Source organism: Protopterus annectens, chromosome 2.part1, assembly GCF_019279795.1.
Source record: "Protopterus annectens isolate FY-2018-M chromosome 2.part1, PAN1.0, whole genome shotgun sequence".
Lineage (NCBI taxonomy): Eukaryota > Metazoa > Chordata > Ceratodontiformes > Protopteridae > Protopterus > Protopterus annectens.
The window spans coordinates 629,719,873-629,741,862 of NC_056729.1; the positions used below are offsets into that span (position 1 = coordinate 629,719,873).

A 21,990-nucleotide genomic window follows, 5' to 3' on the forward strand; every position below is an offset into this window, starting at 1 on the left:
GTAACCACCCTTGCGATTTACTGCACAATGTTGAATCTGTACAGTGTAATCCACTTTTGAGTATTGGGAGCCTTCCTTTACTGCATAATCTGTATAACAATTTGTACTTATGTGATCAGTATATGTGGTATCAGGAGTTGTGGTATTGTATGAGGAAGTCGGCAGTGTCAGAGAAGTATGTAAGAGTGGTACAGGATATGTACGAGGGTAGTGTGACAGCGGTGAAGTCTGCGATGGGAGTGATGGATGCGTTTAAGTTGGAGGTGGGATTATATTAAGGATCAGCTCTGAGCCCTTTCTTATTTGCAATGGTGATGGACAGGTTGACAGACGAGATCAGACAGGAGTCCCCGTGGACTATACGCTTGTTGGACTAAACGCTTTACCAGAAAGGCTCATCCAGACTCTGCTACACTTTGCTGTGAAGGAAAGGTTAGTTTGCTGTTATTTTTTGTATTTCTGTATTGCCTTTCTATATTTTGAATACTGTAGTTTGTTTTCTTTATCTTGTGTTTTGCTTGCATTCTGTTTTAAACAGCATATTAAAACTTCAAAAGAGACCACAGCTCTCTCTGTTCTGAGTCAAGCAGAATTTTTCCCTTCCTCCCTCCCACCCATTTAAGTTGTCCTGTTAAATACCACTGTCTTTCTAGTTGCCCGCCTCTTATGTTAATCTGACCATATATCTCATTTCTCTCTACTTTCACTGGCTTATGTGAGTAATCACAAAACCATCACTTTTGAAATCCCACCCCTTCAATTATTTAAATTTATTGGCCATCCTACAGTATTTCATAGTACCAAAATACAAAAGTAACCACCCCTTTCAGTCCATCTTGCTGTTTTAAAAATAGTAACTCTCCACTAAACCTTAACTTTTAAACAGGTAAAACTCAAGTTACCTACTTTCATATCTAACTTCTCTAGTGCACACTGCAGAGTGCATTCTTTTCAATCTTACCTTTAAGCATCCCTGTTACTAGCACTTTCTCTAATACCTAAAAGATCATCTCTACTTGACTCCAAGTAGACTTTTCTCTATCTGTTAAACCTAGCACTTGCTCCTACAGTACTTATTACCTTGATACGGCACTCTTATAGATAGCACCCCAAAAGGCAAAACCCCATTTCTCGGTCACCCACATCCCCGGAATCTCTTTTAAAGTTTTTTGTCTAGTCCTTCTAGCATGTCGAGGGATCAGTTGCTAGTGTCCTCTCCTGCTCAGCTGGTGAACCTGGGAATATTGAGGCAATGTTACAATTGCCTCATGTACACAGACAACCCTCTCCTCCTCCCACAAAACACAAATACATGCGAGAGATGCAACTATACGGCCAAACTGGAGGCTGAGCTCTCTCAACATAGGACTGGCAAGACCAGTCAGGAGGAGAAGGTTACCACACACACTATAGACCCAGTCTCACATAGTACCATCACAACCTCAAATCATACACATAAACACACAAAGACATACTTGGGCTCTGATCAAAAATCTACCAAAACAGCAGAGGCCACCAAAGCAGACACCCAAACAACCACCACCTCAGAACACAACACCTGCAACACATAGACCTCACAGTCAGAGTGTCAAACAGTCACAGCCCTTAAGGCCAAACACAATGCCAGACACACTAGTCATTGGTGACTCCATAGTCAGACACACTGACGTCCCGCTCACCAGACTGAGTAAGGAGAAGGTCACAGTAAGCTGCCTGTCGGGTGCTAGAATCCGCCACATAACGCAAGCACTCAGGTCTCTCAACAGCAGGTACAAATACGACTCAGTCATTGTCCACGCTGGTGTAAACGACCTGAGACGTACCTCCTTGGACTACATGAAAAGAGACATTGAGGAGCTCTCTGATTATGTAGCCCAGGCAGATATGACCCTGACCTTGAGCAGTATCCTACCTTCACCAAGAATGATGCCACAATACAGAGATAAGGTGATCAGCTTTAACAATTGGCTTAAACTCTGGTGTCATTCAAAGGGGATCCAATGTCTGTCTGCCTGGGATGATATGCTGGACAAGCCACGCTGCTTAAGAAGGACGGCTTGCACCTGTCACCCTGGGATTCTGGATATTGGCAAAGGCTCTTGCCACCCCATAGTGCCTTTTTAGGCAAGGCTCAAATTCTAAACCTACCACCCTAGAACACAAAAAGGAAAAAACTAAGGGTAATGCTGCTCAATGCCAGAAGTCTAAATCTCAAAATGCACGCACTCGAGGCCCTTCTCAGTATGGAGAACATCGATGTCTGTGCAGTGACAGAAACCTGGTTCAAGGCTCCTGAGAGCACCCCAGCACTATCAGGTTTTACCTCTTATCATGCGTTCCGGCCCCAAAATCCGGACAATACCAAGAAAGGAGGAGGAGTATCCATATTCATCAAAGACACCCACACCTCAAGACTGGTGGCAACGCACGATGCATCGGAGACCATCCAGGTGCAATTAACCATAGGCAAGACTGCTCTGCAAATTGTAGCATGTTACAGGCCACCCTCACAAACTCAGGAACCTCACAAGGCCTTCCTGAAAACACTAGAGGGGATAAATGTATCACCAAACACCATCATACTAGGTGACTTCAATTACCCTAATATAGACTGGGAACACTACTCAAGCCCAAACACCTAGCCCAAAAGTTCCTGGAATTCATAAACTCAAATGCCATGGAACAACTAGTCACCATCCCCACAAGAGGAGAAAACATACTTGATCTCATCATCACGAACATGAGAGCACAATGTTCAACACCGGAAGTATATCCCTCACTGGTGAGATCAGATCACAAACTAATCTCGCTGGAGGTCCTCATCCCACCCCCACCTGAAATAAAAAAGACCACAGTAAAGAACTTCTCGAAAGCCGACTTCACACTTCTAAAGACTAGTGTGGTCTCCTTTAAGGCCCCCAAGCCGGCGGAAAACAGTACTCAAGCCGCTGAATCACTTACAAATGCCTTCTACCAGCACCTGCAGGACTGCATGGATAAGGCAATCCCAAGCAAAACAAAGACTCTTTGTACCAAAGGCAAGCGTCCAGTCTGGTGGACCCCAGCCATAAACAAACTCTACAACAAAAGGAGGAAGCTACTACAAGATAGAGCAAAATCCTTAAAAGGTAAGACACCCTTGATCACTATAAGTAAAAAACTAAGAGCTCTCATAAAATCATCCAAAGCAAATTTTGAGAGAAAAATAGCTAAAGACTCAAAAGACAATCATAAGGCCTTCTTTAGCTATGTTAGAAACCTGGGAGGAACCTCCCAGATATGCTCAGAACTAGTTCAAAATGATGTGAAGATTACTGATACTACAGACATTGCCAACATACTGGCTGACAGGTTCAGTGCAAACTTCTCCCCCCCAAAGGAGAGATATCTATACCAAGCGATTGCAGCCCCCCAAACATCTCCAACGCCCAAGTGAGAACTGCTCTCTCCAAAGCAAAAAACACAGCATCCATGGGACCTGATGGTGTCCCCGGCTGTGTGCTCCACGAACTCAACGAGGAATTAAACCCACAGCTAGGACAGCTGTTTAATCATAGTCTTACCTCTGGATACGTACCCAGGGGTGGCGCACTGCAACTGTGGTCCCACTTCACAAAGGCGGTGCCTCCACCGACCCTGGAAATTACCGCCCATTAGCTTGACAAGCCTTATCTGCAAAGCCATGGAGAGGATCATAATGGGCCCCATAAATAAAGACATAGGAATTTGCAGACTTTGGATCCATCCCAGTTTGGCTTTGTCAAAGGCAGATCATGCCTTCTAAACTTGGTTGACTTTTGAAACAGTCACCAAAGCCATTGATGAGGAAAGGCAGTCCATACAGCCTACCTCGATCTGGGGAAGGCCTTCGATACAATACCCCACTCGGGTATCATTGAAAAACTCATCAGCTTAAATGTTAACCCATACATCACAAGATGGGTTGCAAACTGGCTGAGTGACAGAACCCACAGGGTCAGAGTTGCTGGCGCCATGTCAGACTCAAAGCCTGTCACAAGTGGTGTACCACAGGGCTCAGTCCTGGGCCCACTCTTGTTTGGCATCTACTTTTCCAAGTACAAGCAAACACAGGAGGGTTATGGCTGACAAAGTTTGCAGATGACTGCAAACTGGGCCATAGTAGAAAACACATCTGACACAGATATCCTTCAGAAGGGTCTCACAGAAACGGATAACTGGTGCCAGAGCCACGGCCTAAAGTTAAATGCCAAAAAATGCATAGTCATACCCTTTGGGAAAAACAAGGTTACCCCTAGCTACCAAATAGGTGGCAATCCACTGAGCATAGAAGAAGTTATCAGGGACCTGGGGACCCAGGTTGATAGTAGCCTGTCATTCGACACCCATGTAGCTAAAGTAGTTAGGAAGACCTTCTACATTGCCCACCTTATCATGAAGGGATTCTCATCTAGATCAAGGGAGGTCATAGTCTCCCTATACTCATCACTCATCAGACCAATGATTGAGTACAATGCCCCATTCGAATGTATCTGACCCGACACTTGCAGCAGCTGGAGAGGCCACAAAGTTCCTCACCAAAAGGATAAAGGGTCTCAAACATCTGTCCTATGCTGCCCGACTGAAAGAACTCCAGCTCTATTCAGTCGCACGCTGCTCAGAGGTGACCTTTGCCTAACATACAAGGCCATGTCAAACCCAGATTTGATGAATATGCTTCACCTCAAAAAATCTAGATCCGTCAGAGCCACAAGGGCGGAGACTTAAACCTCGACACGGCTATTAATAGGACGCGCTGGAGGGATAGATTCATCACCCAAAGACTCCCTATGCTGTGGAATAAAATCCCGGTATATGTGAGGCAGAGCACCTCGCTGGCCTTGTTCAAGAGAAATCTTGACCAATGGATGGGAGATCGCAGATATACCCCAGGGATTACCTCAGTGTCACTGCTCAACAGAGGCACAGCAAAATAATGGGTATAGTTCCCCATACTAAAGGGGTGGCGTAAGCCACAAAACTATGGGCTAGGCTTGTAAATGCCCTCGGGCAGATAGCCTAGTATGAACCTATGAACCTATGAACCTATGAACCTATGATGTTTGCAGATGACATTGTGATCTGTAGTGAGAGTAGGGAACAGGTGGAGGAGACCCTGGAGAGGTGGAGATATGCTTTAGAGAGAAGAGGAATGAAGGTCAGCAGGACTAAGACAGAATATATGTGTGTGAATGAGAGGGAGGATAGAAGAATGGTGAAGATGCAGGGAGTAGAGGTGGCGAAGGCGGATGAGTTTAAATACTTGGGATCAACAGTTCAGAGTAATGGTGAGTGTGGAAGAGAGGTGAAGAAGATAGTACAGGCAGGATGGAGTGGTTGGAGAAGAGTGTCAGGACTGATTTGTGACAGACGAGTACCAGTAAGAATGAAAGGGAAGGTCTACAAGAGGGTAGTGAGCCCAGCTATGTTATATGTGTTGGAGACAGTGGCATTGACAAAAAGGCACGAGTCAGAGCTTGACGTGGCAGTGTTGAAGATGTTAAGGTTTGCACTGGGTGTGATCAGGATGGACAGGATTAGGAATAAGTATATTAGAGCGTCAGCCAAGGTTGGAAGGTTTGGAGACAAAGCCAGTGAGGCAAGATTACGCTGGTTTGGACATGTGCTGAGGAGGGATGCAGAGTATATTGGGAAAAGGGTGCTAAGGATGAAGCTGCCAGGTAACAGGAAAAGAGGAAGGCCTAAGATAAGGTTTATGGATGTGGTGAGAGAGGACATGCAGGTGGTTGATGTGACACAGCAAGATGCAGAGGACAGGAAGAAATGGAAACAGTTGATCTGCTGTGGCGACCCCTAACGGGAGCAGCCGAAAGAAGAAGAAGAAGAAAAAGAAGTAAACAATATGCCCCTGAGACAGAGACTCACATTTTCTGAGGCCCAAAATGAGCTGATCATAGAGGCATTCAGGCAACACCATGAGGTCCTGCTGTCAAGAGGGAGGGAAAGAATGGCTGAGCATGCAGAACTGTGGGAAGACCTTGTCAGAAGTCTCAACGGGGTGGGCAGACAGTGTCACACATATGAGCGGGTGCGTTGGAGAGCTACTGACTTTATACATGCAGAGAGGAGGCATGCAGCTAATATTGCATGTGATCGTGAGGCCACCAGTGCCTCTGAGCACCACAGAAGAATTTGTGGTGAATATTGCCACTCAGGGAGGCTCCCAGCAGTCTGACAGCCAATATGTCCTTGATGAGGGTACCACTCCTGCTACTCAAGAGATGTGTCCAGGTAGGCTGGCATAGACCATCAGTAGAATATGTCTGCAGTCAGTCTGCAACACTGTATATAGTTTTAATGTGTGGCAGGTTGCTTTATTGGTGGGGTGTAAGTGAGATAGCTGCAGTGTTCAGGTCCTTTAACTGCCACAGAGGGATTCCTGGCACACATCTCCACACAGGACAGCTCCCAGTCATCCTTGTGACAATATGTTCTGGATATGTGTGCCATTCCCGCATCACATGTGGGGCTGCCAGGAATGATTTGTAACATCATCATCATCATCCAAAAAAATACTTCTGCATTCTGTCATAGGTGTATACAGTTGTGTCAAGCTATATGTATGTTGCTTGGGGGTATATCAGATAGCTGCGGTGTTATGCCCATGTAAAGTATGTTAGCTGCATTCCTGCTAACATGTACTTGAGCATACATATAGATGGGTAAAAGTATGAACCCCTGTTGTACAGTTAAATGTCTGGTGCTGTTGTCATTATGTCTTCCTCTGCTTTTCCTAGGACCACCAGGGCTTCAACATGCAAGGGCTGCAGCAACAGGTAAGTGGACTACGTTTTTCCTGTACTGTATATACATTCATTCCAACATATCTTCTATACTGTCCTCTCAGGCCTTCTGTATATGCTTCAGTACTGTTGGTATACCTGTCCACTGCACAGTTTTTTTCTGAATGTCACGGTTTGGTAATCATCTTTCGAGCCTGTATTTCAGATCATGGTAATTGAATGCCAGATTACTGTGAAGTCAGTAATGATAGCAAACATTGAATTATCTGACACAGATCCCGCATTCAAACTGCATACCCTTCAGATATGTCACGGTGAAGCAAAACCAGTTATTCCATCAGTTGCTTGTGTTTGTAGGAGCATATTATGTAATATTTGTCTACATTCTTTAGCCTTTGTGCAACCACTATTTATGACTTTGTCCACACTTCTCACTGTAAGTAGTTGACAAGTTTAAATGTCTGTGATAGTGACAGCAGTGTAAAGTTCACCATATTTGTGAAAGTATTAATGTGAAACTAATGAAAGTATTAACACTTTTGTCAAACAGTGCCTTAGTAACATCGCCACATTCAAAAATACACTGTTTCTTCTAATAATTTTCTCTATTTGTTTCACATCAAGCATGTATTGTATGATCATGTTAGTCTGTAGGTTGAAGGGAGTGGTGTCTTTACACTCTAATACCCTCAAGTCCATGCAAAATAATCGGGGAATTGAAATTTTTATTTCTCCACCCACTGTACAAGTACTGGTACACTTTACCAGTTTGTGGTATTTTATTAGTCCATGCAAACAAGTACTGATTTTCTTTTACTTACTATCATGATTATCAAAAAATTGCATATTTAGATGTCGATTTGTGCAAGGGGACAGGCAGCAAGTTTTCTATCTCAGTATACAGAAAACCTGCTTATTGTAATTCTTTTCTGTTTTTACCAACTATCATCCCATGCACCAAAAAAAGAGGCATTGTTAAGAGCCAACTTATTCGGGTGTCAGGATTGACCTCTGAGGACAATACTTGTTTGTTGGAGTTCAACAAAGTTACAAAGAAGTTTGCTGACAGGAATTACCCCAATGACATCCTCTAGCAAGTAAGGCAGGAGGTTTGGCTTTGTAGACAAACTAAATTTGCACCGATTACTGCCGAGAGGGATTACCCCAATGACCTCCTGGAGCAAATAAGGCAGGAGGCTTGGCTTTGTAGACAAACTAAATTTGCACTGATTACTGCTGAGAGGGGTTACCCCAATGACCTCCTGGAGCAAGTAAGGCAGGAGGTTTGGCTTGGTAAACAGACTAAATTTCCACCGATTACTAAGGTACTGTTTGACGAAAGTGTTAGTTTCACTTACAGAAACAAATCTAATATGAAAATGTTACTTGAAAAGTCTGGTAGTAAGACCAAAGGAGTGCCAGTTACTAGAAGGTGTGGGTCATGTCCCTTTTGTCCCTATATTAACACCAACTACACTGGTTTCTTAAGGGGAATGTTGGGACAAACTCATGTTACTAAAGTTTGCACTTGCAAGACATCTAGAATTGCATACATGGCTTCCTGTGAGCCATGTTCAGCCTTCTATATAGGGAAAACTAAAAATGCCTTTTTTAAGCATATTTATCAGCACTTGTTTAGTATTCAGAAACGTGATTGTAAAAGTGCACTTGCAAGACACTCCTTTATAAAATTTACCTTTTTTGTATTAGAACAAGTGCAGGGATCTATTTACTGTGGTGACTGGAAAAACAAGCTTCTTCTGCACAGAGAAATGTGTTGGCAACTAAAACTAGATGCTTCAAATTTTCCAGGACTTAATTACAGTGTTTCTGTTATTAGTGAATTAAGAAGGAGCGCTGCTTTTGTTTAAGCTTTATTTACACTTCTTTAAGGTATTAATTAAAGTATGTCTTTTACTGGTTGATCGTGGTGCGGGTGGGGGAGGTTCACTCTCTACTTTAACTTGATTTTTAGTTTGGGTCTCCACAGTTCTGAAGAAGACTGGATAAGACGAAAGTGCTTAACTGTGGATTAATGTTGCTCACATTAAAGAGTGCTTTGATTATGTCAGTTAAAAGTTCCAAGTCTCTACTCCAATGTTGATGAAGTATTAAGGGAAAATCAGAATGTACGCTGTATGCACAATTTATACATTTGTTGAGGACCACCATCTGGTATTGGCTGCTTTAAATGACATTCACCTGCTTAGGATGAAATTGACAGGATTTAAAACTCTTATTGCAATGCACATTGTTGCACTCTGCACAGTGACACAGCAGAGCACAGCTATGCATACTAACACCAAATCATGTAAAACGTTTAATAATATCACCCCTGTTGTCATGATAAGTACAGAATATGGTAATTACAAATAACTGCACTACATTTCTATAAACTAAAATGCCAGCACAGTATGATTAAAAGTTGATGTAGCCTGTACTTAAACCCAAGGCTATCTCCACCACAGTGGGCCACCTAGCAGTCATCATTACAGGACTAGAGGGGATTAGTGGAGTGCAACCTTGCTTACTGGGTTTGCATGATGCTCAGATGTTCTCATCCAAGGAAAACACACACAGTGTAGGAGCTTACAAGGAGTGTACAGCTCTTCATGGTCCCTGCTTTTTGTGATTCAACAAATCCACTTATTTTTTACATCATTTACATAATAACCATGACATAATTGAAACAGCTAGTGCAAACAACTTGTACATTACAGGATATTTTAAATAAATCCACAAATTCTAATACTTATTTGCAGAGAGCCACGTAACATCCGCTACCAAAAGGACTATAGTTACTGTAATACCTTTACAATTATATACCATGTAGACATCACCAGACACAATTTGTTCATATGCGGCTGTGAACCAGCTAGGTATTTTTGGCAACACAGACCAATTTTAGGGCCAAAACAGAAGTGCAAGTTGTTAAACAGCTTACTAAGAATCACACATCATGCAGATATAGTTTCAAGGGCTGCAACTGTGTAATTTTATAAAGCTATTCTGTCTTGTCCCTCACTGAAAATCGGCCACAAATGAAGTTGGAAGACCTGGTCGATAAACATAATAGTACTTTATTGGTATGTTTCTTGTAGTATAGTACCTTCTGTAGCTATGGGTCTTATAAAAAAAGAATTCACAATCATACTTGGATATGTTACCTATATATGTTACTCTGTATGAACTGCAGAAGGAGTCATTACTGGGCAAATTGTGGGTGCTGCAATGAGCAATTCTGTCTTACATCAAGACTGATAAAATATGGTACTTTTCCATTAATGGGGCAATGGGCAAACATTGTGAGCCATCATTTGTCGATCCATACACGTTCATGTGAGATTTTCAGTCACGTTTTTCATGACATATTTGGACTCAGTCCTGATTTTTATATTGGGAGTCACGTCTGCTTTTTGCAGGAGGAAAACCAAACTCCAAGAAACCAACCAAACACCTACTGCCACTGCATGGAAAGTCCTTCATCCTCTTTATGTAAAAACACAGTAAGTGTGTGTTCCAAGTGCAATGGTACGAGAAGTAAACATCCTTAAGGAAAGGCAATGAATAATTCAGGACATTAACAGCAGTGTACTTTAACAGGTTATAAAAGTGGTTATTCAGTCAAAGTAGCTTTGTGCTGTATCTGCTGCCATCCAGCCAAAACAAACACTTCTGAGGCAAAGGCGATGGTACCAAGTGTGACTGAGCTCTGTGGAAATAACCCAAGAGCTGCTTAAGTGTGCCCAGTAACAACAAGGTAAGGTGAGTAATAAGCCCTGTGGTCAATAAAACAACTGCAGGCTGGACTCTGTAGTGTATTTTCCAATTGTAATAGATCAAATTACAATGTACAGGCAGTAGCTGGAAAATCCTTGTTCCTGTTTGATGTAAAAACACAGGAAACAAGCTACTGGAGTGAAAAAATACACTACCTTCCAACAACTACTTAGATATGAATTCAATGCAAGTAATTCAATATAACAGGGAATGATAGGCAAAATGCACTTTTTCACAAACAAGCACAAGCAAATGCAAAAAAGTAAATGAGGATAATCAACAACAGTGTACAATGGGAGGAGCTTTCAAAGCTCAATTTGCAGTAAGAGCGGGCAGGTTGCAAATTGCCAAGCTTAAAAAGCAGAGCAAAGAATGAGAGGATGGGTCGGAAAAGTCACCAGCAGGGAGTCAAATACTGCTTGTAGTTTTTACAGGTCTTGAGTCTTATCACAGAACACAAGAACACAGTTTTACTCTGTGCATTATGTGTCAATCAAGAAACAAAAACACCAGGCCAAAACACATTTCTCAACACAGACAAAATTGAGCAGGTAATATGGAAAGCAGATGTATTGACTACAGCTACTACACATAAGACACAAAAAGCAATGCGTCTTGAATGTATCACTTTTTCAGGCTACATTTTGAGTTGTTTGGTGATGACTGCTTCCCTGTTAACGTTTCATGAACTTTAATCATACTTTGACTTAGGAATGGGGTCCATTCCCATCATGGTATTAGAAACCCAAAAGACTTGGAGAAATTAAAAAAGGAGAAAAATATAAAGTGGCAGACAAAATGTAATGAGTACTCAAAGAAGCATTAGCATCATGTGTTTCATATTTTCTGATTAATTGTAGTGCTTATTTGAATACCCATAACACACTGCTTTCAATGTTGAAGAATTTATTCCAGTATATGCTAAATTCTCAAGTATAAATGCAAGGTAGGTGTACTAAACACTATTAGAAAATGTGCAACCTGTACATCGCCAGTCTGATTGGGGAATGAACATTTTTCAGCAGGGTGTTAATGTATACTTAATGCCTACTGAAAAGTTAAGTCTAAGTCTGCCACTTCACAGCAGCACACTTTGGTGCTCCTGGTTTCAGATAACAAAATGGTAAAGGTGTTAACAAAGAAAAGAAATTTCATGAAGGATTATCATAAATGTTTTTAAATGCTATTAGAGGACGGGCAAACCTGTACATTACCACTCTGACTGGAGAATGAACGTTCTCCAACACGGTGTTAAAGTACAGGTAATGCCTGCTGACAAACACGTCCACTGTTTCATTATATTAAGCTGCTGCGAAACCTGGACATTTAAAATAAAAATAAATGATAGCCATTTTTTACACTTGCTAAACAATGATTTGCTGTTTAGCTACTGTAAAATTAGAAGTGTGTATGTGTGTGTGTGTGTGTGTGTGTGTGTGTGTGTGTGTGTGTGTGTGTGTGTGTGTGTGAGAGAGAGGGTAAGGACAGTGAATAAGACAAAGAAAGATGGGCAAGAGACAGAGCCACCATTGACTGCAACAGGCAGTCCATCAATACAGATTAATTAAATGTTAAGACGTCTGGAAATATAGACTGACATTATGCTTCATCAATGTAATTAAAAAGAAGTGCATAGCATAAAGCAACAAAATCGTCAGCATTAAGGGTGAGGATGGGGTGAGCAAAGGGTTGCAATACTGTGAGTTTTTTTTTCCTATTAATTTACTACATCAAGTTTATTTCCTATAGTGTGTGTGTGTGTGTGTGTGTGTGTGTGTGTGTGTGTGTGTGTGTGTGTGTTTCTGTAGTGGGGTTCATCCATGTACATGTGTGTGTGTGCCTGTGTTTCTGAATGTGTGTATGTCTGTTTTTCTATGTACGTGTGTGTGTCTGTATGTCTGTGCTCCTTAATGTGTGTCTGTGAGTGTAGACATTAAATAATTACATAACTATATTTTGGATGTGAAACATTTCCTCCAAAAGCATGCATATAATACAGGAGGAAGTAGTTTACATCACAAATATATAAAAACAATTATGTCCTAACTGAAAAAAAAAAACAGACCAACTTAACTGACAGCCCATTCTCTAAGTGCAATAATGCCCTCCAGGGAGTGAGTTTTTGAGTAAATAACATCTTTCCAGGGGTGCAGAGATCCTCATCAGCCTGCAGCACTGAGCTTCAGAATACACCCAAGCATGGTTTATTCACACGATAACACACCCTAACGGACATTATTGCTTGCATATCATAGCATATCATAGCATCATTTTTATACACATTAAATACGAATATGAATTTTGTTGCCTTATTTCATTCAGGGGGACTTTTTTGACTCATAAATATACTGTTCATTAGTTTGATACTAAAGTGTAAGCAGAGTATTTTCCATTTTATTTCTTTTGTTTTAATATTTTACCCTTTGTAAACATGTTAAGTTTTAACTGAGAATTAATACTTGTTTTAAAAGGATACCCTTCTTATTCTTGCCTCATCTAATTCTTTAAAGAGCTGCCGTTCTATGATTCCAAACTAAATCAGAAGACCAGTGCAGGAACTCTTTAAAGATTAAAACAACAACAAAAATTTGTAAATGTTTTTATAACAAGGCCATACAAAGTGAGAATACAGGTAGCCCATTTTCTAAGAGTAATATTAGCCTCCAGTATGTGTTATTGTTGGGCCTTCCAGAGTAATGAGGCTTTCTGCTTGTGGCATCAGGCCTTAGAATAACTGTGTGATGCAGGAACATCATCCAAGGACAGTTCTCACACTGAACACAGTCAATCCTCTTCTCTTAGACATAAACCTGCACCACTACATTCCCTAGCAGTCTAAACATTTTGGCAGTCCTTCAGTGGACCCATATGATGCACACACACACACACACACACACACACACACACACACACACACACACACACACACACACACACACACACACACACACACACACATGCACACACAGATGCCCATACAACCTACCGTGTCCATTTGCTAATAAGTTTCATGAATAAAGTTGTACATGACTTGTGCATGACTTCCAGATACTCCATTCATTCATTATTCAGATAAATGTCAACAGATTTGTGACCCAGGATTTAAGATTACAGCATTCTCATTTCATTACAATTGTGATCTATATTCCACCTGGTAATACACCTGCTAGCCTTGAAGACTTCTTATCCTGGTGTCCTTCCACATACTCACAAGAAACCCTTATTCTGGGGGACTTCAGCCTAGATTAGTTCACCTGTATATCAGAACCACTAAGTAATCTAATAAATCTTCATGGCTACCAGCAGCTAGTTCAAATTCCAACTAGATGTGATAAAAAAATCTAAAAGGGAATCCATCCTTGACTGGGTCCTAACTAACAACCCCACATTGTACCCTCACACAGGCAGTCTCCCAGATACCTTAAGTGACCACAACATAATATACTTCATACGTAGTAGAACAAGCATATGCAAAACCACTAACAATATATCCACTAGAAACACAAAAACATTCTCTCCTGAGGTCCTCAACACTTTACTCTATAACTGTGACTGGACCCCCCCTAAAAACCCTCCCACTTGACCAGGCTGTAGCATATTTCAACAAAACATTTCTACAACACCTAGACACTGTTGCTCCATTGCGCAAAATCAAGGTTAGAACCTCTACAAACCCCTGGCTCAGTAAAGAAACCAAACAAATCCTCAAGTCCAGAGACACTGTCACGATGTCAGAGACCTATATACCAGCATACCACATGATGTGGCAATTGAGTGGGTTTCGGCTAGAATGAGAGCACATGAGGCTAGTAACTACGACATCGACCTTGTAGGTGAACTATTGGACCTGGTTTTAACCAATAATTTCTTCATGTTCGGGAACAATTTTTACATGCAGAACATCGGCGTAGCTTTGGGGTCACCTTGCGGGGCAAGTGTTGCTAACTTGGTGATGGCGGAATGGGAGCATCGGTTTGTATTACACCATCCTTCCTACCCTTTAAGGATAGGATTTTACACGCGCTTCCTGGATGACATCTTTATCCTTTTCAAAGGAGACAAGGAAGAAGCAGAAGAATATGTGAGTTTCCTTAATAACACAACTAATTTTTTGGGTTTCACATTCCAATTCAACACTATAAGGATTTCCTATTTGGATATAGAATTGTCAAAAGATCTGGAATCGGATTGCTTCTTCGCTTGTATTTACAGGAAGTCGACCTATTCTAATACCTTCCTGCACTTTTCCAGCTGCCATCCCTTTTCACAAAAGAGGGCAGTGGTTAAGGGGCAGTTGGTGAGGGCAGCGAGAATGGTTAGTAGGGAGGTTGACTTCTTTCTCGAATGTTCCTTGATGAAATCGATGTTCCTAAGTCGCTCCTACCCGTTGTCCCTGTTGGATGATCTCATTAGCGAGGTAAAACATAAAAGGGCAGTTAACATCTATGTACCCTTGTTACCATTTAAGCCATCAGTTAGCTCAACTGGGTTGGGTACATTAGTCCAGCAGGTTGGGTTGAACTCTGAACCAGCCGTAGGGAGTTTTCCTAGATTCATCACTACCTTCTCAGTTGACAGTTCAACAATGTGTCACATAATCAATAAAAACTGGCACCTATTTCGTGCTGACCCTTTAATTTTTTCAAAGTTAGGGTCCGGGCCTAAAATCACATTCAGGAAGGCTAAGAACCTGAAATCATTCTTTGAACAGAAATCCTCTTTTGTCAGATCCCCTGGCATGTTCAAGTGTCAAAATTGTAATTACTGCCGGTTTATCCTTGAGTCTAATAGATTCCAAGTGCAAAACTAGGAATTCAAGTTGAAATCTAGACTGAATTGTAATTCTACAATGTTAGTTTACCTAGCCCAGTGCCAAGGTTGTTTGGGATTTTATGTGGGGAAAACCGAGCGTAAGTTTAGGGAGCGCATCTACGAGCATACCTATGCGATTAGGAAAGGTAAGGAGACTAATGCCCTAGCAAAACACGTTCAGGAATTCCCTACGCATAGTTTTAAATTTATTGGCATTGAACAGGTTACACATGATGTCAGAGGGGGACCCACACATTTAAGACTTTTGGAGAGGGAACTCCACTGGCAAATTAACCTAGATGCATATCATAGTCCTGGGCTAAATGAATCTTGTTCTATTTCTTGCATTCTTCGTAGGTTGAGTTTGATGAGGTAATGTGACTCATTCTATATTCTTGGTAGTTTCACTACAAAGATTTTGTTTAAAGTTGACCAAGTTTCAGGCCACTTTACTGAAATGCATTTGAATTTTTGGTTGGGGAAAAGTTTTTAATGTGTTGACCATGTACATGCTTCACCTTCACTCTTTCATATATTTGTTATAAGAAGGGAATACTTGAATATACGTATAGCTATTGCTTTGTTTATTGATTTCTTTTGTCCTTCCTTTTCAAATTAATTGTTTATTATTATTTTTTCACATTGAACCTTGTACCAGTTTTTCTGGTAGATTTTAAATGTACTACAGTTTGTTGAAGGAAATTAATGGTTTTATTTCTATTTTTATTTTCATTTTTATTTTTATTGTTATTTGTATTAACATGGTAACAAGTTAAAAGGGTTCTTTTACCTTTAATGAACCCTAGTAATGTAATTAATTCTACTTCTTGCAAATGCTGTTTGTAATTGGTGATGTCATTATTTAAATCGGATGTAGAGTCATTTTTCATTTTCTGAAGAAGTTTACCTAGGAAGGTACTCGAAAAGCGCTTCAATAAACATTTATACATTTTGGAACCTTTGTTTTGGCTGTTTTGGCAGTTTTCATACTAACAGTATTGTGCTGGGGATATTCTGCTGTTTGGATCACTACTTGGTTCTCCTTTTTCGTGTTTTACTGGTTTTTTAACATTTTCTTGGTTTGGTTTCCATTCATTCATTATTCAGATAAATGTCAACAGATTTGTGACCCAGGATTTAAGATTACAGCATTCTCATTTCATTACAATTGTGATCTATATTTCACCTGGTAATACACCTGCTAGCCTTGAAGACTTCTTATCCTGGTGTTCTTCCACATACTCACAAGAAACCCTTATTCTGGGGGACTTCAGCCTAGATTAGTTCACCTGTATATCAGAACCACTAAGTAATCTAATAAATCTTCATGGCTACCAGCAGCTAGTTCAAATTCCAACTAGATGTGATAAAAAAATCTAAAAGGGAATCCATCCTTGACTGGGTCCTAACTAACAACCCCACATTGTACCCTCACACAGGCAGTCTCCCAGATACCTTAAGTGACCACAACATAATATACTTCATACGTAGTAGAACAAGCATATGCAAAACCACTAACAATATATCCACTAGAAACACAAAAACATTCTCTCCTGAGGTCCTCAACACTTTACTCTATAACTGTGACTGGACCCCCCCTAAAAACCCTCCCACTTGACCAGGCTGTAGCATATTTCAACAAAACATTTCTACAACACCTAGACACTGTTGCTCCATTGCGCAAAATCAAGGTTAGAACCTCTACAAACCCCTGGCTCAGTAAAGAAACCAAACAAATCCTCAAGTCCAGAGACACTGCCTGGCTTTACTATAAAAAAAAACAAAGAAACACAAAGTCTAACTAAGTACCAAGAACTGCGCAACCATGCAAAAAATGCATTAGGCTGGACAAAAAATCCTACTACACAACATTACAAACTAAATACCAACACAATCCCCAAAAATTTTGGAAAAGTGTAAACCAGCTAATAAAATCCACCCAAAAGGCTACCCCCAAACCAACCACCCCTGACACTAAAGTTCCCATCGAAACACAATTCAACTCCCACTTTGTGAACTCAATTCTATCCTTAGTATCACAGGACAGTTCCTTCCTCACTATCCCCCCCAACACAAATAACACTAATACAAGCTTTACCCTCAAAACAGTATCCACCACTTCAATCAAAAGCATGCTCTCCAAACTAAAAACCTCATCAACAGCAGCCGACCTACTCCCCAGCTATTTCTTGAAACTCACAGCAGATGCTATTGCTATCTCAGTCTCCACTCTCATAAACAGATCAATTGTTGAAAACTATGTGCCCAAACTCTGGAAAATATCCTATGTTACACCCATACATAAAGGCGGGACCTCCACTGAACTTAATAACTACAGCCCCATTGCTTTACCCTCCCTCCCGGCCAAAATCCTAGAAAAATGCATCCATACCCAAATGCTAAACTATCTCCTAAACAGCAACATCCTGTCACCTACTCAGCATGGTTTCAGACCTGCCCATAGTACCACTACAGCCATCCTCTGCTTCACAGACACAGTAAACTGTCTCAAAAATGAAGGCCTACAAGTGTCAACTCTTTTTTTGGATATGTCCAAAGCATTTGACACAGTCTCACACCAAATTCTGCTAAACAAACTAAACCAATATTGCCTATCAAATTTCATTCTTACCTGGTTCCAAAGCTACTTAACTGACAGGTACCAAGCTGTGAAATGGGAAAATTCTCTCTCTCCTCAGCTGCCCATAACTATAGGAGTCCCACAGGGTTCTATCTTAGGACCACTACTACTCACAGTCTTCACAAATGACCTCTACACCTCCACACAGCATGCATCTATCATTCAGTATGCAGATGACACTACCTTAATCTGTGCTGCACAAAACATTCCCACCCTCCTGCAAACAACTCAACTAGCATTCTCTGACGTTGAAAACTACCTTACCAAAGCCCAACTTATCCTCACTCCAAAGAAAACCCAGCTTATGATTATAACCAATTCTAACAAAAACACTGATAACAGTCAATTCACTATCTACTCCACAAATGCTACTCCAATCACTTCAGTGGCACAGGCTAAGCTATTGGGAATAACCATAGACTCCCACCTAAAATTTGATAGTCATCTCAACTTAACTATTAAAAAAGTACATGCCAAACTGGGATTACTCTACCGTATCAAACAATTTCTTACCAACAACACAAGATCAGCCATTGCTTGCTCCCAACTTCTATCCACCTTACTCTATGCATCTCCCATTCTGACTAATCGCAACAAAACTGAACTAAGCAAAATGGAAGCCTGCTATAACATAATTGCCCGCTTTGCTGCAAATTGCTCATATAGAACTCATCACTGTACTGCTTTGAGACAGCTCCACTAGCTTGAACTGCCCAACCTCCTAACTTACAATCAGCTCTGCCTCTGTCATTCTATCTATTACCTCCCCAATAAGTGTCCTGCCCTCAAAAACCTAGTGCACCATCATTCAGCCAAAATGCCTCTTAGATCATCAAGCAAACTACTACTTGAAGTCACCAACAGCTACAACAGCTTTGGAGATGCGCTATATAGTATTTCAGTGGCTAAAAAATGGAACTCTTTCCCCACTAGCATTCAAAACACATCATCCAAAGCCTCCTTTAAAGACCTCATCAGGCAACATCTCAAGCAAAGTTGGCAGTGCCATGATTGCTCCCCAGGCTAGTGAAAGTGGATAAGGTATATATATACTAAATCTCGAGTACTTCATAATAGTTTTCAGTCTTATTCACAAACACTGGCTAATCTACAATGTATGTACTGTACCTGTGTACTATGTATGTATTCTACCTATGTTCCAAATTTAAGCTGTACACCACAAATCTATTAATTACCTTTATTTTTAAATTAATATTTTTTTGTTTGTTCTTGCCACTGTGATTGTTGATGTGCCGCACACCACTGTAAAAACATGTCTTTTGTAATTTGTGTGTATACTGATCATGTCTTACTAAATGTATCTGTAATTTTTCTTTGTGGAGCTTTACTCCCCGGGCCTCTGCTGAAAAAGGGCCTTTTCGGCTCAGTCAGACACCCCCAGTTAACAAATGTAAAAATAAAAAAAATAAAAAATAAAATTCGACAGTCTCTGGCTTCATAATAATCGAGCGCACTTTCTTTCAAGCTGATATGTATTTTTTATTCATAAAGAAATTTCAAGTTTATCTGACTTGACCTCTTCCTTCTGAATCTATATTTTTCAGGCCTTGCATCTCATAGTCTTTTATGGATAACCATCAGAATATTCCTTACTCTCAGAGCAGGTTATACCATTTCAAATCAATTAATAAGGCAGAAACAAATGTGACATTTTAGAACTCCTAACTTCAACTCAGTGCATTTTGACTGCTTCATGACACATGCCTGTTGTACATCTTCCTTGTGGATGCATCATGCTATTTATGAACTGCTTATAGTTACACAACTATTAACCTTAAGTTGCAGTCATCATGGCAGAAAAAAACACAATACATATATATACACACACACACACACACACACACACACACACACACACACACACACACACACACACACACACACACACACACACGCACACACACGCACACACACGCACACACACACACACACACACACGCACACACGCACGCACACACACACACACACACACACACACACACACACACACACACACACACACACACACACACACACACACACACACACACACACACACACACACACACACACACACACACACAGGTATATAAATGCTAAAAGGATAAAAATAAAATAGCAAAATTGTGAACTGGTTTCATGACAGATACAACATACAAATTTATGCATCAGGATAGTTACAGCCTAATGGATACCAGAATGTACGAGAGTATGTGTGTGTGTTTACACACATACATTTAAGGCAGCTTCTTCAGTACTGATTCTTTTAATAGTTGAATATTGTCAGGTACTGATGTCTAAGCCCCAACATAAGAAATGTTTTCTAAAGCAATAAAATATTATATTTCTTTTCCAGATATGCTTATAATAAGACTAGTGAAGCATCCTTGCTTCTGTGTCAGACTTCTTGTTCCAGACATACAAGTCACAGTGCAAATGAATTACCTTCTGAATAGACCTTAAGGAAGCAAACTAAAGTTTTGAAAATTACTTTAGAGTGCTATCTGTACTGTGAAACTCTCTTAATAATAAAATGTAATAATAAATGCAGTTTAAAAAAAGGCAAAGAGGCAGTGTTAATATAGATAATCTAATCGTTCTAAAGAAGTGCAGTTGATAAAACATGGTATGATAAACATGTGCCTTGGTAACAGGAAGTTCTGCTTCCAGGCTACAGTGTGGAATTTGGTAAACAACTACATACATAGCCATACAAAAGTACATCTGAAATGAAACCACAGATCGCAAAATGTGACTAATAGCTGTTAACTGAAGCTTTAGTGGAAGTGTTGGGATTTGCATAAATTCCTAACATTTTAATATGCAGTACAGCAACTATGTGACTTTGCAAGCTTACTGTTAGGAGGTGAACAAGGTCCTTGTTTGCTTCTAGGGGTGGAGCCACTTCTTGGAGTTGTATAAGTTCATTGATGTGACTGTAGAGGGTCTGCAGTTTATGTACATTAATTTTCGTATCCTCCACATAATTTGGCATGGCCTCATGAAGAGAAATGAGATCCTTCAAGTGAACCCCCAGGATCGGGATCTTAAAGCCAGTGCATTCATTATACATGCGTCTGTAGTTGTCATAGTTTCTGAAGGAGGACAGTAATTCTGTCATTTCATTCAGCACCTGAAAAAATACAAATGCAATAGCCATGTAAGAGTGAAAACATGTTTCTTATCTTTAGGTCATCCATTGCAAAATAATGCAGTCTTGAATTCTCTTTAGTAACTCCAAGTTTGTGTACAAATATTGCTATGACTACAACACATTTTTTTAGCAACAGCCTGTAAGTATGGCACAGTATAGTTCCAAAAGTTTATATCTGTGCCCCCCCCCCAAAAAAAAAAAGCAGGTAACAGGAAGTTGTCCTTCAATTTGTACTTGCATTAATACTTATTACTCTGTTAATATACTTCCATTGCATCTACTACTGCATTTTTACTGACTCTTTTCAGCCATGACCCAGGTAAAGATCAGTCCACCTACCAAACTGTAAATAAATAAGTAAAAACAAATAGTATGACATAAGAGTACAACTGTTTGGACTTGTATACTACTGGCTAGAATGAAATTTTAAGATTTATTTATCTTAAGAATTCTGAAAAAAAATTCATAGGCTGTATTAGAAGTAGGGAAATGTTCAAATAGCCCTGGACTAACTGTTATTCTTGAATTTATCAAGTCATGCATTAGAGCATACCAATTTTTTACTTTCTTTTCAATGTTCGAAAGGTTTATTGCGATATACAGAACTGAGTAAATTTTTCTGGCACTTCAGAGTTGTGTACTGGTAATTGTTGTTTGACTAATTTTATATCATTGCTGGCTGACTTCAGAGTTGTGCAGTGTTATTTTTGCTTCACTGTATAGTTTTTCAGATCTCTGCTGAAGGTGGTGTTTTTCCTTTCCCACCCTCCCTATTCCTGTAAATTTGGAGGCTTTTGCAGTTGCCCGCCCCCACTGTAGAT

General features: G+C 40.4%; 1 protein-coding gene across 2 annotated transcripts in view; it reads right to left on the reverse strand.

Moving 5' to 3' along the window:
* The window catches only part of LOC122794170 (RAS guanyl-releasing protein 1-like), a 463,558-nt gene that overhangs the window by 326,207 nt on the left and 115,361 nt on the right, over positions 1–21,990 (reverse strand). For both annotated transcript variants that reach the window (XM_044062374.1, XM_044062373.1), the window contains exon 6: positions 20,873–21,148. In XM_044062374.1, coding sequence (XP_043918309.1) covers positions 20,873–21,148 — 276 coding nt within the window. The remainder of the gene's footprint in view (positions 1–20,872; positions 21,149–21,990) is intronic.